At 41.0% G+C, this 14,752-nt stretch overlaps 1 protein-coding gene and 1 non-coding gene across 2 annotated transcripts; both read right to left on the reverse strand.

Moving 5' to 3' along the window:
- On the reverse strand, window positions 1-14,393 carry polr3e (polymerase (RNA) III (DNA directed) polypeptide E). The gene is made up of 21 exons (XM_047609861.1): window positions 14,228-14,393; window positions 13,333-13,441; window positions 12,507-12,557; window positions 12,314-12,391; window positions 10,975-11,090; window positions 10,804-10,886; window positions 10,488-10,595; window positions 9,748-9,797; window positions 9,535-9,654; window positions 9,334-9,419; window positions 8,540-8,584; window positions 8,370-8,461; window positions 7,057-7,177; window positions 6,876-6,957; window positions 6,732-6,791; window positions 5,099-5,256; window positions 4,939-5,000; window positions 4,400-4,860; window positions 1,022-1,099; window positions 424-546; window positions 1-328 (listed from the first exon to the last, which is right to left on the reverse strand). The coding sequence occupies exons 2-21, from the start codon at window positions 13,369-13,371 to the stop codon at window positions 272-274; spliced, it is 2,070 nt and encodes a 689-aa protein (XP_047465817.1). The 5' UTR covers window positions 13,372-13,441; window positions 14,228-14,393; the 3' UTR covers window positions 1-271.
- A 130-nt stretch (window positions 14,394-14,523) lies between these two features.
- On the reverse strand, window positions 14,524-14,605 carry trnal-aag. The gene has a single exon. It is a non-coding gene; the product is annotated as a tRNA-Leu (tRNA).
- Window positions 14,606-14,752: the final 147 nt, after the last annotated feature.

Raw genomic sequence — 14,752 nt, forward strand, 5'->3', positions numbered from 1 at the left:
TTTTTTTTTTTTAATGTTTATTTATTTTTATTTTTTTTATCCTCCCGCTGCATCAGAAATGCTTCGGGCTGGATGGAGAAATGTTTCGGAGCACGCGGCTGACATCTTTGTCCTCCAGTCGCCGGCTCTGAGAGCTGGACGAGCTGCTGCAGCTGCTGCTGCTGCTGCTGCAGGTGATCGGCTCTTTTCACGTCTCGACTGCCCTCCCACCGGACGCCCGGTCGAGGATTTGATTGGTTGACGGTGACCGCAGGGGGGCAGGCTCTCGGGGTCAGGACTGTATCGTTCCCTTGAGGTACCACATCCCTGCGTGGCTGCTGCAGCACTCCTAAAAAAATAAAAAATAAATAAAGAGACAGCAGGTTAGAGGAGTTAAACAGCAGGTTAAAAGGTCGACGTTCGGTCCGCGGCGCCACGACTCACGCTCAGCAGCCGGTCCATGTCGGCTTTAGACACGTCTCCCAACTCCTGCGTCAGTCTGGCTTGTATTATGTTCCTCCTGACCCGGTAGCTCTTGGTGAAGACTTCGTAGAGGAGCCGACGATGCTGCAGGAGGAAATGTGAACAAAGAGCGAACATTAAACCCACGAACAGTCGTTTCTACACTCAAGTGAAGGGTGCAGATCAGTTTATTGGTTGGAAAATAAAGCCACATAAAGGCAACATAGAGGAAAGTCGTATTGAATTTTAATAATTTTCTGCTAATACTTTCAGCTGACTGCTCACTACTCATTCATTTCTTTTGTACCTTTTAAATCTGACCAATTCCTCGTCAAAACCGGAATTTATCCACGGTTTCTTTCTGTCACCGTGACTTATTTTATGCAGTCACGTTTTTTGTAAACCTACAGCAGGCGTCCTCACCAGACGCGCTGCAGAGGAATAACAAACTGCACCGCGTCCTACTTCTGTGTCACCACTCAGGGCCCAGACATCTGAAACACGCCGCGTAAGGCTTCTGAAATTCACTGGGGTCTGTGGTTTGTTTCAGCCGCGAAACGTCGCGTTGACAGTTGTTTACCTTGTCGAAGTCGTCTCCGGTCTCCCACACGCCGAATACTTTCTGCTCGTCGTGGGCCGCCGTGCTCTGAGCAGGAAACTAAAAGACGAGAGAGGGAACAGACACGTGAGGAGGCATCATTTGACAGTCAGGAGGCTGCGTTAATAATATGTGTGTCAATAAACGACTTAAATGTAATTTTATGCAACAACTTATAAATTTTCTCTTCTCTTATGATGTGTTGAACGCACGCCAGGTCAAAACAAGAACAGGCTTTGTTCTGAACGCTGAGCACCGCAAACCGGGATCATCCACTGAGCCGACGCTGGTCTGGGAACAGCCAGACACCTCAGCGACGACGCAGACGGGGGGGTCACCCGATCCCAGGTCTGCCCAGCGAGCAGCCTCCAAGGCTTAACCCCTCGTCGAGAAGTAATGAGCTTTGCTTTCGAAGCTAATAATCTCTTACGTAACAAACGTGGCGTGAGGCCGTCTCCTCCCTCTCCTCTCGCAGCGTTTAAAATCTCCTAACGTCAACGGCGCAGACGGGATAAGACCTGGGCCGGGACCGGGGCTGATTAACGAAACAAAAGGACCACGCCCCTCCCGGCCCCTGAGAGCAAACAGCGCGCCGAGAAAAACACCGGTGATAAGTAAATTAAAAGACTATACAGGGGCAGTCTATATTAAGGCCCGAGTACAAACGCACACAGGTGTCAGGTTCGGTCCTGAAACCTCAGTGAAACACGAGAGCCGGGTTTGCAGTGAACCTGCTCCTATAACAAAGAGCTCACGAGCAAAACGACCGTTAATGTCGTTATTGGGAGAGAGAAAACCAATATCCAAGCTGCCGGCGAGAAATGCCCCCTTATTCAGTTTAAACAAGAGCAGCAGCAGCAGCAGCAGCAGCAGATCTTAATCCGAGACGCGTAACAGACAATAATCTCAGCGCTTGAAAACCCTGGAGTGCAGGTGAGTCAGAGGACGAGCGAGGCCTGTGTGCTCAGGCCTGAACCTGCTCCAAGAGACTCTCATTAAACTATTTTGAAAAAATGATGTGATGCTTTTTCCTATTTAAACAGCCACTGTGACAAAAACAGCAAGAACCACAACCAGAAGAAAAGTCCGACTGTGGTTTACGTCTATTAATGAGTCGATCGTCTGCAGAGTTCATGTATAAACTGTTATTTTAACCGAGCCCCTCATTCACATCCTGTTTCTCTACACTTGAGAGGGAGGATGTGGTCATTGTGTCGTTGCAGCGACGGCTTCCTGCCTCTTTGCGTGTGTTCTGTGTTACATCAGTTTTACATTTTTACATCCTGGTTTGCATTCTTCTAATCTCCGCTGGTTTTATAACGCCTTAGCTTAGAGGCTAATCTACAAATCCTCTCAACAAATTCTTCACCGAATTACCAGAAAATGTTATTTAACTGTGACGCAGAGTTTAACCTATTTCCCCCAAACACCGGGCGAGTACGAATACTTAAAAGATTATGAAAAACGACACAGTTTACTTAGCACACCTATGAAAAACGGGATTTCCAGGTTTATAATTCAGGTCACTGCTGCAGGGTTTTAATTTGTTTTTTCATACTATTGGTGGTGTGTTCATTAACACAAACCGCCCAGAGTTCAGATGCGGATAAACTGTGACGTCGTCTGTGCCTGGACTCAAAAAGTTGCGCTTGAAAACATCGCAAAGATTACAACCAACAGCCAAACCTGCATGGAAGGAAATAACTCTCCGTGCCAGCAGGTGGCGGTAGTTTGTATTCGTCGTTCAAAAGGGGAAACAGGAAGAGCCTCTGTTGGCTCTTAGCTGGGAGGCTAGGGATGTAACGATGAATCGAAAAGTTAATTGCCCTTTTTAATTGACAGACGGTGTAATTTAGTTTTGAGTTCACTTGATCGACGTCGTACGTCACTGTCGGGTATTCAGACGCTGATCTTCCTTAAAAAAAAAATAAAAACTAAGAAACACATGCAAGCCTTAGTTTGTTCATTTGTGTTATTCATTTAGTTATTCTGATGTAGGATTTGTTTCAAAGATCCATTTTTTTATTTTTTGTTTGCAAGAGAAAATATAATTTCAGTTTTTAATTTCATAATAATTTCATATTTGTTATATTGCACAGTTTATGTTGAAATAAAAGGGGATTTGGTTAATTTGTTTAAGAGAAAATATAATTTGTAGTTTTTATATATCTAAATATAAATGTTTTTTTTTTTTTTTTTTTTTTTTTTTAAATATGAATTCATTGCATAGTGTTTTGTGTTTTGAAGATCGTACCATAGAAATGTGGTTTTTGTTATTTTTCTGAGAAATAATTTTTCCAGTCAGAATTTGTCTACGAGCTCATTCTGTTAAAAAGAATCGTGAGAAAGTCGTATCTTGAACCCAGTATCATAAATCAAACTTTTATCGGGCGGGTGGGCGGCTTGAGGTTAATCTAATTAATTTGAGGAATTATTTAAATAGCAATTTAACCATTTAATTCAATTTCAATTCATGCAATTCAACAACTGTAGATCATTTTCTAAATCTAACTTTAAAGTTACATCCTATCATTTCATATTAGTTATTATTATTTTTACTACTTTTAAGTCCTTTGTTTGTAGTTGGACACATTCTCCTAGCTTAATAAATTTATATCTTTCCGACAACAGTGACTTCAATAAAAAAATAATAATAATAATAATGATAATAATAAAGAAACGTGGAGTAGATGATGCCTTCATGAAAACTCAGAAATTTCAGACTTCTGATATCGTAGCCTTCACGTTACAGGTTAAATGTGTGCAGCAAATAAAATATTTTTATTTTGGAATCAGTAATTTCTGAGTTTAACAGCTCATAGCTTATTGTTTTGAATGTAGCATCAGCTGCAGCTGGACCTCATCCAAGTTTTCCAAGACTGACTCCCAACTTAGAGAGGGAAGAGGAGAGGGAAAGCTGCGTTACTGAACTCAACTGACTGCCTGAACCCGACAATATCCCGTTTTTTTTTTTTAATTGCGGTCTAATGCCACACACCGGCGCAGTACTTTAAGCCGTGGTCGTTACATCCCAAACACGTTATTAATTCTAGACGAGATGAATTAAAAACCTTTTGTGTTAAGTTTGATGTTCACATGCTGAATCGTCAGACTAACGCCAACGCTGACACGACACACCGGGGGGAAAAAAAAATAAAATAAATGGTGCCACAGATCCTCATCGACGGCCCGACGCCAGTAAACCTCCTGAATGATGCTGATCAGCCAGTTTGCAGCTTTGTCGCCACTAGATATTCCTTAAATTTGACACAAACCACCACCAAGGCGATCGATGTCGTTTGCCGCTTTAAACTCCTTAAACTCGTACATCCACAGATCATTTCCCGCTCTGATACTCACAGGCACCATTATCTGTTTGCACTGGCAGTGCAGTATGGCGTCCTGTAGCATGTGGTCCGAGATGGAGGGGAACACGCTCCGTCCCGCCGGTATCGAAGCCAGGTGGAGGTTAAACAGCCTCTTTAGCTCGTTCAGCGTCAGTACAAAATGCTTCCGGAAAGTATTTATCACAAAGTCCTGCAGCTCCGGGGCCGGCGCGTTGCCGGGGCTCCCTCCGTTGGCGTGGTCGAAGTCGGGGGAGGTGGCGCTGGGGTAACCGTTGACAGAACCGTTGGGGATGGAGGGGGAGGAGGACGAGCAGGGGGAGGAGGTGTCCATCGGCTCGTCCAGCAGCTCCTGTTTGACGTGGACGCCGTTTCCTCCTCGTCGGGCGTCCAGCTCCTTCTGCAGCGCCGGCTGGTTCGCCTGCGCCCGCTCCTGGGCCGCCCTCAGCCGCTGCTCCCCGCTGACGTGGACCGGCTCTGGGAAACAACACGTCACAAGACGTCAGCTGGAGCCGCAGTTTTTACTCATCTACTAAAAGGTAGATTAAAACTCACCGGGCTGGGAGGTGATCTTTGGCGTGAAGTCTTCTTTAGAGAAATTAAACACCTTCTCCAGCCTTCACAGAAAAGACAAACAAGTTTACACATGAAAACGAGCCGTTCGGTATCTCCAGCGAGATGATTCACGTTCCCCGCTTCTCCGAGTTTAACCTACTTGCTCTGGATGCCGAGCCACAGCATGTGCTGCCTGTGGGCAACATCTGGGTGTTTCTTAATGAAGTCTAAGTCGGTCGGCAACAGGAACTCCCAGCCCCGGTTGACGCGAGGAGCTGCCACATGCTCGAGGAACTCCTTCACATCCTCTGGAGGAAGCTGGCGGAGGGAAAAGGGGAAGAAGCAGTTCAGTTTTACCTTCAATGAACAAACGACTGGAGCCTCGGGAAAAAGAGTTTAAAAAGACAATCCTGCTCCAACGAGGAGACGACAATGATCACGGCTCCACTAACAACCTCCCTCCACGTGTGAAAATGGTGTTAAGATGATTTTCACAAATTTAATTAAGACCACCTTCCTAATATTGTGTATGTCTCCCTTGTGTCCCTCAAAACAGCTGTGACTCATTAGAGAATGGACATGGAACTACTGAGAGTCTCCTGTGGTGTCTGGTAACAGGATGTTGTTAGTGGGGTCATCCCACAGACACTTTAACCATCAGTTCGGGATCTAGTGAATGTGGAGGCCATCAAGGAGTGTCACACTGTTTACATGCACAAAAAAATAGTTATTTCCTTAATCGGACTATAACAGAAGAACTTAAGTGCATGTAAACACGTTACTCCGTTTAAAATCGGAGTTCTCATTATCAGATTGAGACACCCAGATAATGCGATTGAATCTGAGTTTTCATCTGATAATGCGTGTGCGCATGCTCCACGACCACTGTGCTGGCGTGTGAACACGTCCAAGAAAGCCGGGTGTACAAGAAGAAGAAGAGAAAAGGAGCCAGAAGTAGCGCGAACGTTACGTTACAAGATTAAAACATGTACTAATATCCGTCTGGTTGTTGTTTGAACTGCCGCTGCATGAATGACTCTTGTTTATTATATCGCATAATAGGTCAACCAGAAATCGGGCTGAATTAACGTGGTATTATCCCACTGAAAAGACACCTATCGCCACCTAGTGTGGAGGAGGAGAACAGTTATTCGATTTTCTTGCGCTGCATGTAAACTGGGACCAGGACTGTAGTGAGACAGACCTGGTCTGGTCTAGGTGAATGGTACATGTCTAAGTAGCACCTGTTTTTGTGTATTTATCTTTATTACTGGAGATTTTTCTTTGAGACCTAAGACTTTGAGACCTTATATTATATTAGATTTCCATCTAAATTAAATTTCGGTGCAATGTCTCAGAGCACAGCAGGAAGACTAAACAGAAAACAGTATATACAGACACACCAATACAAATATATAATATAAAAATAAATAAATAAATATAGGATAAATGTATTGCACAGTACTATTAAAAAAAACAGCACAGAGGTGGAAGTGGAGCAGTCTTGAGTGGATGAGGAGGATTATTCTGAATAATCACGCTTACAAGGTTTGAGCTTGTCTCTAAAATAATATGAGAGATAATAAATAATAAAGTAAAAGACACTTTTAATTCCGTTCACACAACAAACAGCAGTCAACAGTGATCTGTTATTTTGTGGCAACTACTCTACTACTATTGTGCCTCAAATTATATCTCTATTTATTTTCGTACAGAGTTCGAATTGTGGCCCGAGACTCATTTTAAAGCCACGAATGAACTCATTTCACATGAACTGAGCTGAAGGTTCTTACTTTGATGATGGCCGTTATCTCCTTCCTCATCACCGAGCGCTCCAGAGTGAACCTCCACATCTACGAGAAGAACAAACTGTGTCAACCACGTGAAAAAAAAACATTAATTAAATAAAGAGAAGCGAAACAGTGACCGCAGCTCACCACAAAGTCTCTGCCTCGACAGAGCACCTCAGCTGGGACGCCGCTGTGTGGACTGCAGGTGTTTTTAGGATACAGAACATCACTAAAAATAAAAAACAAATCAGAGAAAATAATTATTTAACTTTAGGGGAAAAAACTATTCCACCAACAAGTGAATAGATTCTGTTTATTCTGGCTTCACCTCTTGACAACCCAGTTCCCCTGAACCAGCAGCGCCACCTGCTGGATGCAGCGCAGCACTGAGGTGGAGTCGGTGCCGGAGGCGAGGAGGCCCATCAGGTTAGCGAACGGCATCACTTTAACTGGAGAGGAGGCGGAACAGGGACGTTAAAGCACTGATACAGTTAAACTAACATGCATTAAAACAGTTTACACAGATAATTTCCGACAATCAATATTTTTTCTATATCTGCCAATTTATTTTACCTTATTTATCTTTTACGCAGTTCACTCTTTACTCTTCTTATTTGTCTGCCTCTATGTTTGCTTCCTCGTTGCAGGACAAATTATTCATTTTCTGACTGAATTCATTGCAGGACCAAGAAAGAGAGCTCTAAGTAGAGGTGACTAATGTACCGAGGCGAAGAACTAAAGTTTGGTTAAAAATAAATGTACTCACAGAGCCTGAATAGTTTTCTTAATCTGATGCACACTCTTTGGTTCTTGGTTTGTGTTGTATAAATGTTCTGTCATAATATTGTCCGTCTGTGTCGTGTTTTGGTTTGTTTTCATACTGTCTGTGTGTGTCTGGTTCTGTAATTGTCTATCGTGTGATTGTTGTTTTAAAGTCGTCTCAGTCTGTGTTGTGTAGCTGCCTCTGGACGACGGCAGAAAATTAGCATTTGTGTGAAGTTAGGCGCATTTACACTGATGAGCAACGCATCAATGCTGGTTCATGTGAACTGTCACAATTAAATAAACTAATAATAATAATAATAATAATAATAAATAGCATTATTATTGTTATCATTATTATTAATAATAATAATAATGATAATAATAATAATAATAATATCAACAATATTACTACTGCTGCTAATAATAATAATATCAACAATATTACTACTACTGCTAATAATAATAATATCAACAATATTACTACTACTAATAATGATAATAATAACAATAATAATGATTATGATAATAAAGGTTTTCTAATAGTTGTTTCTGCAGGTTTGAACAAGTTAAATTTAAGACCTAAACAAAGTCCAAAAAATAAAAGATGACATAATAATAACTACTGCAAACGAAGTTGTAATAAATTGATGTAATTATTTAAGACTCGACTAAATGTAATTAAAGTCCTACAATGAAAAACATGCTCGTATTTTAGACTTTTTAAATTGAATCATTGAATTTTACATTTTCTAAGACTCTATATAAACCCAGTTATAGAACTTCATCATCATTTAACTGAGAAGAAAAACATTTTAAACACACTGTATGTGTATACTGTATTGTATGTCTCATTATTTCCTCCTTATGTCGTCCTACCGTTCTTCATCAGGGTCTTGACCTGCTCTCCTAGCGGCAGCGTGCGGAGCTGAGCCATGGACAGAACGTTACTGGGACCGACAGGCTTCACGCTACGGACAGAAATCAGTGTTAAAGGGTAAACTCAGCAGCTTTTTAACTTGTGTCTAAAAGAGTGAGGGGACACTTACGCCTTCTCCTCTGCAAGAGGGGGCATCAGCATGGTCAGGTACTCCCTGAGAAAACAAAGGCAAGACGTCAGCATCAGGAATCAAATCAGATTTAACCCAAATACAAAAAAAACTGCTTCATGTAACCACCAGAGGGATCAGGAGAATCTTTAATAATCTGTTCATTAGAACAATATTACATTGGTACATGGTTATTGAGATTATATTATTCTCAATAACTATGTACAAACAAAAATAATCAGTTGTTTAAGTGAAAATATGAAGCGATGTGTGCAACAACATTGAAAATGTAGGTTCATCTTCTACGATTCTATGGATTCAGTGTTAATAAAGTTGTATTCTGAGCAGATTTGACGCTCCACATGAAACACTTCATGTTTTCAGAATAGAATAGAATAGAATAGTCTTTATTGTCATTATGTAGAGTAGATGCAGAGCTTCTCCTTTTCAGTGCGAACACACAGGTATGTGCAAAGTAGTACAAAAAGGTTAGTGTTGGCCGACACCTATTTTATTTTTATTATTATCATTATTTTACTGCTTATTATGTTGTTGCTTATTTAATTTAAGTTCTTTGTAAGTGGATTTCTTGAGGTAAAGGGGCAGATTATATAAGATTATTCTTCTTTCTGCTCCCTTTCATTCAGATTTGGGAACGTTTGTGTTTATACTGAGTAGATTTTTTCATGAATTAAAAAGAAAACATAAATAAATAAATAAATATCTTATTTACTATACTATACTGAAACAATTTAACCAGTAAACTGTAATAAATGCCATTTGCTGAGACTCACTTTGGAGTTTTGACGAGTTCAGAGTTCTCCGAGGCGTCCGCTGTCTGACAGAACAGATACTGCCTCTCGTGCTCCGAGCGCCCGTCCTGAATTTAAATCACACAGAAAAAATGTTTTATGGAACCAGACGCGTCGACGAGTCCCTGATTTATATTTTGTCCCGTCATGAAGCGTTGAGACGTGTCCGTAAAGCTCCTCTACCTTGACGCCGTGGTACTGCAGGTGGACCCAGGGCTCCTCCGCCTGCTTCTTCTGGAGGAACTCGTACGACTGGATCCTCCTCTGCCGGGCCTGCTCCGACTCCGGACGAGCAAACCTCACCTGGAGAAGAATTTATTAATTTTTTTATTTAAGAAATTGTGCGTTCACATCGACAAATAAAGCCGGTGAGGTCATGAGTTTGTGTGCAAGTACCGTGATGGCTTTCGCTTCCTCTTCAGCTTCATCCTGAGAGGAGTCTCCACCTGAACAAGACACAAAACATCACAGTTCATCGTACAATAAGCCACTAATCCTTAAAAGGGATATGCCACCAAGCCTCTGTGAAATTTAGTCAGTTTGGTCAATTTAGTCATTTAAAGCATTTTTAAATGGGTCCACACATTGTCCTAATCCAGTAGCGCAGCTGTTAGCTTTAGCTTAGCATAGGGCGCTGTGATGTAATGTAAATGTTGCAAGAAGTAATTAGGAAAATTCTTGAGTTTATTTGTCACTTTTGCAAATGACTGGCTAATTGGCAACGCTACATTACAGTGTCTATGCTAAGCTAAAGCTAACAGCTGCTCTGCCGGGTCAGGACAATGTCTGGACCTATTTAAAAACGCTTTTTATCACTTAACCAACTCTGGGGAATACGTTGAGTGAATAAGTTTCATTTAAGGGTAAGAAACTCCTCAAGAAATTAATTTTATTTTGAAAAATACACAAAAATAAGTTTATTCTTAACCAAAATTGCACATTTGTGGTGTGTAAGGTGTGTTTCTGATATTATTCCTGCATTAAAATCCACAACATGTTCAGTTTGCAACAAATAAAAGCAGCAAATGTTATGAGATCATCATCTCTAAAGAGATGATGATCTCATAACATTTTTATTTAAGTAGTTGCCAATAAAGTTTTTTTTTTTTTTTACAATTTAAAGTAAACAGACGCACCTTCGTTTGCCGCCTCCCTCTCTCTGGTTTTATTGTCGGCCTTGTCCAGGTAAGAGAAGCTGGGCCTCATCTGAAGGATTCCCGTAAGAGGGGTGACATGAAGCTCACCTGTTAAAACACACACACACACACAAAAAAAAACATAAAACAATGGCACAGACCACAAATGTTATGAAAAGACTTGTACTGACATATCAGGTCACTGATCTCAACCCACGGATAAACAAAGAGGACTCTGAACGCCTCAGTGACCTTTGAGTGTTTACAGGACAACAAACGAAATCACGACGCGCTGAAGCCGTTAATGAGTTCAGACCTTTGCGAAACACAGCGGCTGCGTATCTGGAGGTGTTGGTGGTGGCCTGGATGGAGGAGAACGTCTGTTTGTCCATCAGTTTGCTAAAGAAGAAGAGTAAAAAAAATTGTATATATGAATAAATTATTCAGCTCAACACAATCGAATAAAAAGTTTTAATCTCAAACGTACGTGGAGTAGGTGTTGGTCTCGTCGTAGCCCGTCCCGTCCACGTTCAAGGCCGTTTGCTCTCCTTTACTGCGACAGTAGTTCGGACTCATTGTGTCGATGGCGATTTCCAACTCAACCTGTAAAACAAGTGGTACAAACAGTATTAAGATAAAAAATAAAACAAATAATAACAACAATAAAAGTTCTTCCTGTCCAAATATTCAATAACTAAAAACAAAACACGGCACACATATAATCAATAAAACGGTGTAAAAAAAAAAAAAAGTGAATAAAACACAAACAGAACACAATATTGAAGCTGTTTTTAAGTCTTGCTGGTGTCTTCAAGCTCCTGTATCGTCTCCCAGAGAAAAGAGAATAGTTTATGTCCCGGATCTGATCAATCCTTAAAAAAGTTTCCGGCCGTGCAGACATTTTATTTTACAATTTTTGTATCATGTTCTGTAGCTTCTTTTTGTCTTTAACCAAAATAATGTTCAACTTTTCCTATGAAGGAACAAATAATAGGTTGTTAACCCTATTAAAACAACTTTGAGCTGGGTGGTGTTATGGGACCAATCAGATCAGATGAGTAAAAGCTGCAATATGTAATTTTCTTCTGATTTCATTCATAAAAGTCATTATAGGATTCAACCAACACATTTCTTCAAAACAAAAAAAAATCATTCAGGTGACCTAAAAAATTCTTGTTTTTTAATTGTGTACCAACTTTCATTGCTCAATAGTGATTCTGATTTCTGTGATAGAAATAGATCAAGACCATGAATGAGCTCCACAATGTTCGTGAGCAGCATTCAGTTTACTTTGGGTTTGTCCTAAATAGGTGTTTTTTTGCAAACAGGCTGGAATTATAAGAGGTTAAATGTATGAGAGAATAAGGCTAAAAGCAGCGACACACAGAACCGACATCAGTGAACAAACAGCAACACAAGCTGACAAAATTTGCACTTGAACAAACCACAGAAACCACAGATAACAGGCAGCGGACACAGAGCAACTCTTTACAATTGCCGAGTGGGACTAGTCTGCATTTGTTATTCAAAACAGGAATCTGAATCAACAAGCTGGAGTGGCTGAAAACACGCCAGTGAGAAATAGGCTAACGCAAACAATGCACGACAAGACACAAAAACTAGATCAGCCGACAATAAAATAAAACCGTTTTAAAACAGTAACTGGAATTACAGGGATTGTTCGGTGAATTGCTGCAGAGCAGAATAAAACAGACTCTGAGTTTTAATTATAGATGGCAATTAAAAATAAAAAATCACATGACGCAAACAATAATCCGCATCAAATTAACTCTGGTAAAAATAAAAACTAGTAAGAGCGCGTTTACCCTTTGCTGTTTGGGTTTGATCTTAGCAGCCAAGTGGTTGACATCGTCATAGGTCATAGTGGCTGGTCGGACCGGATACTGCATCAGGACAAAACAAAAAAACAGGAGATTAGTGAGAAACACTCACAGCACTTTAAACATCCACAGATAAGTCGTACTCATCAGCATTATTTACAACAGAGGAAACGCTCACCTGGAAGAGATACAGCTTATCCGCGAGGCTTTTGGCAAGATACACATCAATCTAAACGAAAAACAGGAACGCACATCAGCCGGTGTGGAGGAAAATCCTTCCTTCTCATTTAAGACACAACTTTGACAAAAGTATTGGATAAATAAAAACTGTGAAGAGACTCTAAATGGCTCTAATTCTACTGTGTCTGATTCTTATAAAATCATTATTTGTCAATGAAATCACCCACTTAATTAAATCATTTAACCATCAGTTATATTTATTTTCTTACATATAATATATATGAAACCTGACTGAACTAATCAAAGTGCATCAAAACCTCTGTATAACACTAAATAACGCTTTATTGTGTGGTTTATTATTGTAGGCATCACCCAGGAATTGCACGGCTAGGAACAAGGTCTTAAGTATTTATATACACCAATCAGCCATAACATTATGACTGTCACAGTTCTAGTCACTGGTTAAGTAAGTATCTGGTTATCATCAGATGTGGAGAACACAAGCATAAGAATCTGCCCACAGAGCAAAAGGAGGAGGAGGAAGAGGAAGTCTGGTCTGATGAATAACAATAATAGTTTCTTTAACTGTGCACGGAGCACGAGTCCCTGAAAGTTGCTCATCTGGGGAGCACATGGCTTCAAAATGCAAGGAACGTCCGCTTTTAACGTTACATATCAAAGTAACGTCCGTGTTCTCCGCACGAACATTAAACCGTAACAAGAACATCCACATATATCGAGGCTGGTGGATTTAATGTCGTGACCAATGGGCGTATCATCATTTTGCACAGTTGAGGTGTCACATTCAAAGCGAGTCAGAGCACCTCTTCTATAATGGGGTCATCGTCGTCCCCGCTGGCCATGTTGATGTGATCAGAGCGAGGGGGCGCGATGACACAGAGGAGCCCGGGCAGAAGATCTCAGGGATCCGACCTGAAAGCAAACAAGAAAAACAAAGGCACGTCAAGTTACTGAGAGGAATGTGTTGTCCATCCAGCTACACACCTCTCTCACTGTTAACAAGCGGTTACACCCAGCTCACTAACAAAAAAAAAAAAAAAAAAAAAAAAAGATTAAAGGCAGCTGGTGCAGAAAGGAAGGAAGAAATGACACAGCATATCACCGTTACATCAGAAATAAGTAATTATGTGTGTGTGTTAGGTCATTACCCTTAAAAGAAGAGTTTATTTTAATGGAAATTTAGTTAATCCAGATCATAAGTATCATGCAGTCAGTCAGGTGATGCTTTCAATGACACATGCAGGTAAAACTCACATGATGAAAGACTATGCAATCTAGATTAAATGCCTGCTCTTGAAGCAAACAGTTTGTAATAAACATCGTGCGTGGCCCACACATTAAATGGCTGTTTGAGATTTTTATAACACTGATTACAGACATCAAAACATGTCATATATTCAGGGTGCGTTAGCTTCATTAGCAGACTAGCAGTAGGGTATCCAGCTACTTGTCACAGGCCTGCAACTACACTGCGTTTTAATTTTTTATCCCGACACGAAAACATATATGAGGTAAGTAAGTCAGGAAACCCGACAATAAGTTAAATGTGTCGTATTCCTGTTAACAAGCGTATAATCGACGATTTTACCTAACGGCTGCTAGCCGGTGTAGCCTAGCATAAGCTAACTTAGCTCTAGTTGGAATAACATAGTCACGGAGCCTAAACTGCATCCACCCCAGAGCATGTTGAGCTCTCACCTGCACACTTCACAGCACAGCCTTGGCTATCTCATCCGTGTGAGTTGTGGACAGTCGAGCCCGGACGAGTACAGTCCCACTCAGATGAACTCAGGATGCACCATGTTGACTCTGCTCCACACAGACACGTGGGGAGGAGCTCGTGCCCATAATGCACAGCGGGTCCACGGGCAACACTTTGACATTTAATTATTACCACCGTGAACGGTTGCAATATTCTTTCACATGATGTATATCCGTCCATATAAAGAAAATAGTAATATATTGGTTTGGAAGTGGACATTGGGAAAAATATCTGGCAGCGGTGGGATTCGAACCCACGCCCCCGAAGAGACTGGAGCCTTAATCCAGCGCCTTAGACCGCTCGGCCACGCTACCGTTCTATCTATATCACCCGAAACGTGTCATCATATTCAGTACATAGTAATTATCAGTTTAATTCATATCGTATTTATTGCGTAATATATCAGCTGAACACATTCAAACTGTAACCTGACAGCTCCTGGGTAACAATGACTAGGTTTT

Source organism: Mugil cephalus, chromosome 16, assembly GCF_022458985.1.
Source record: "Mugil cephalus isolate CIBA_MC_2020 chromosome 16, CIBA_Mcephalus_1.1, whole genome shotgun sequence".
In the NCBI taxonomy this organism is placed as follows: domain Eukaryota; kingdom Metazoa; phylum Chordata; class Actinopteri; order Mugiliformes; family Mugilidae; genus Mugil; species Mugil cephalus.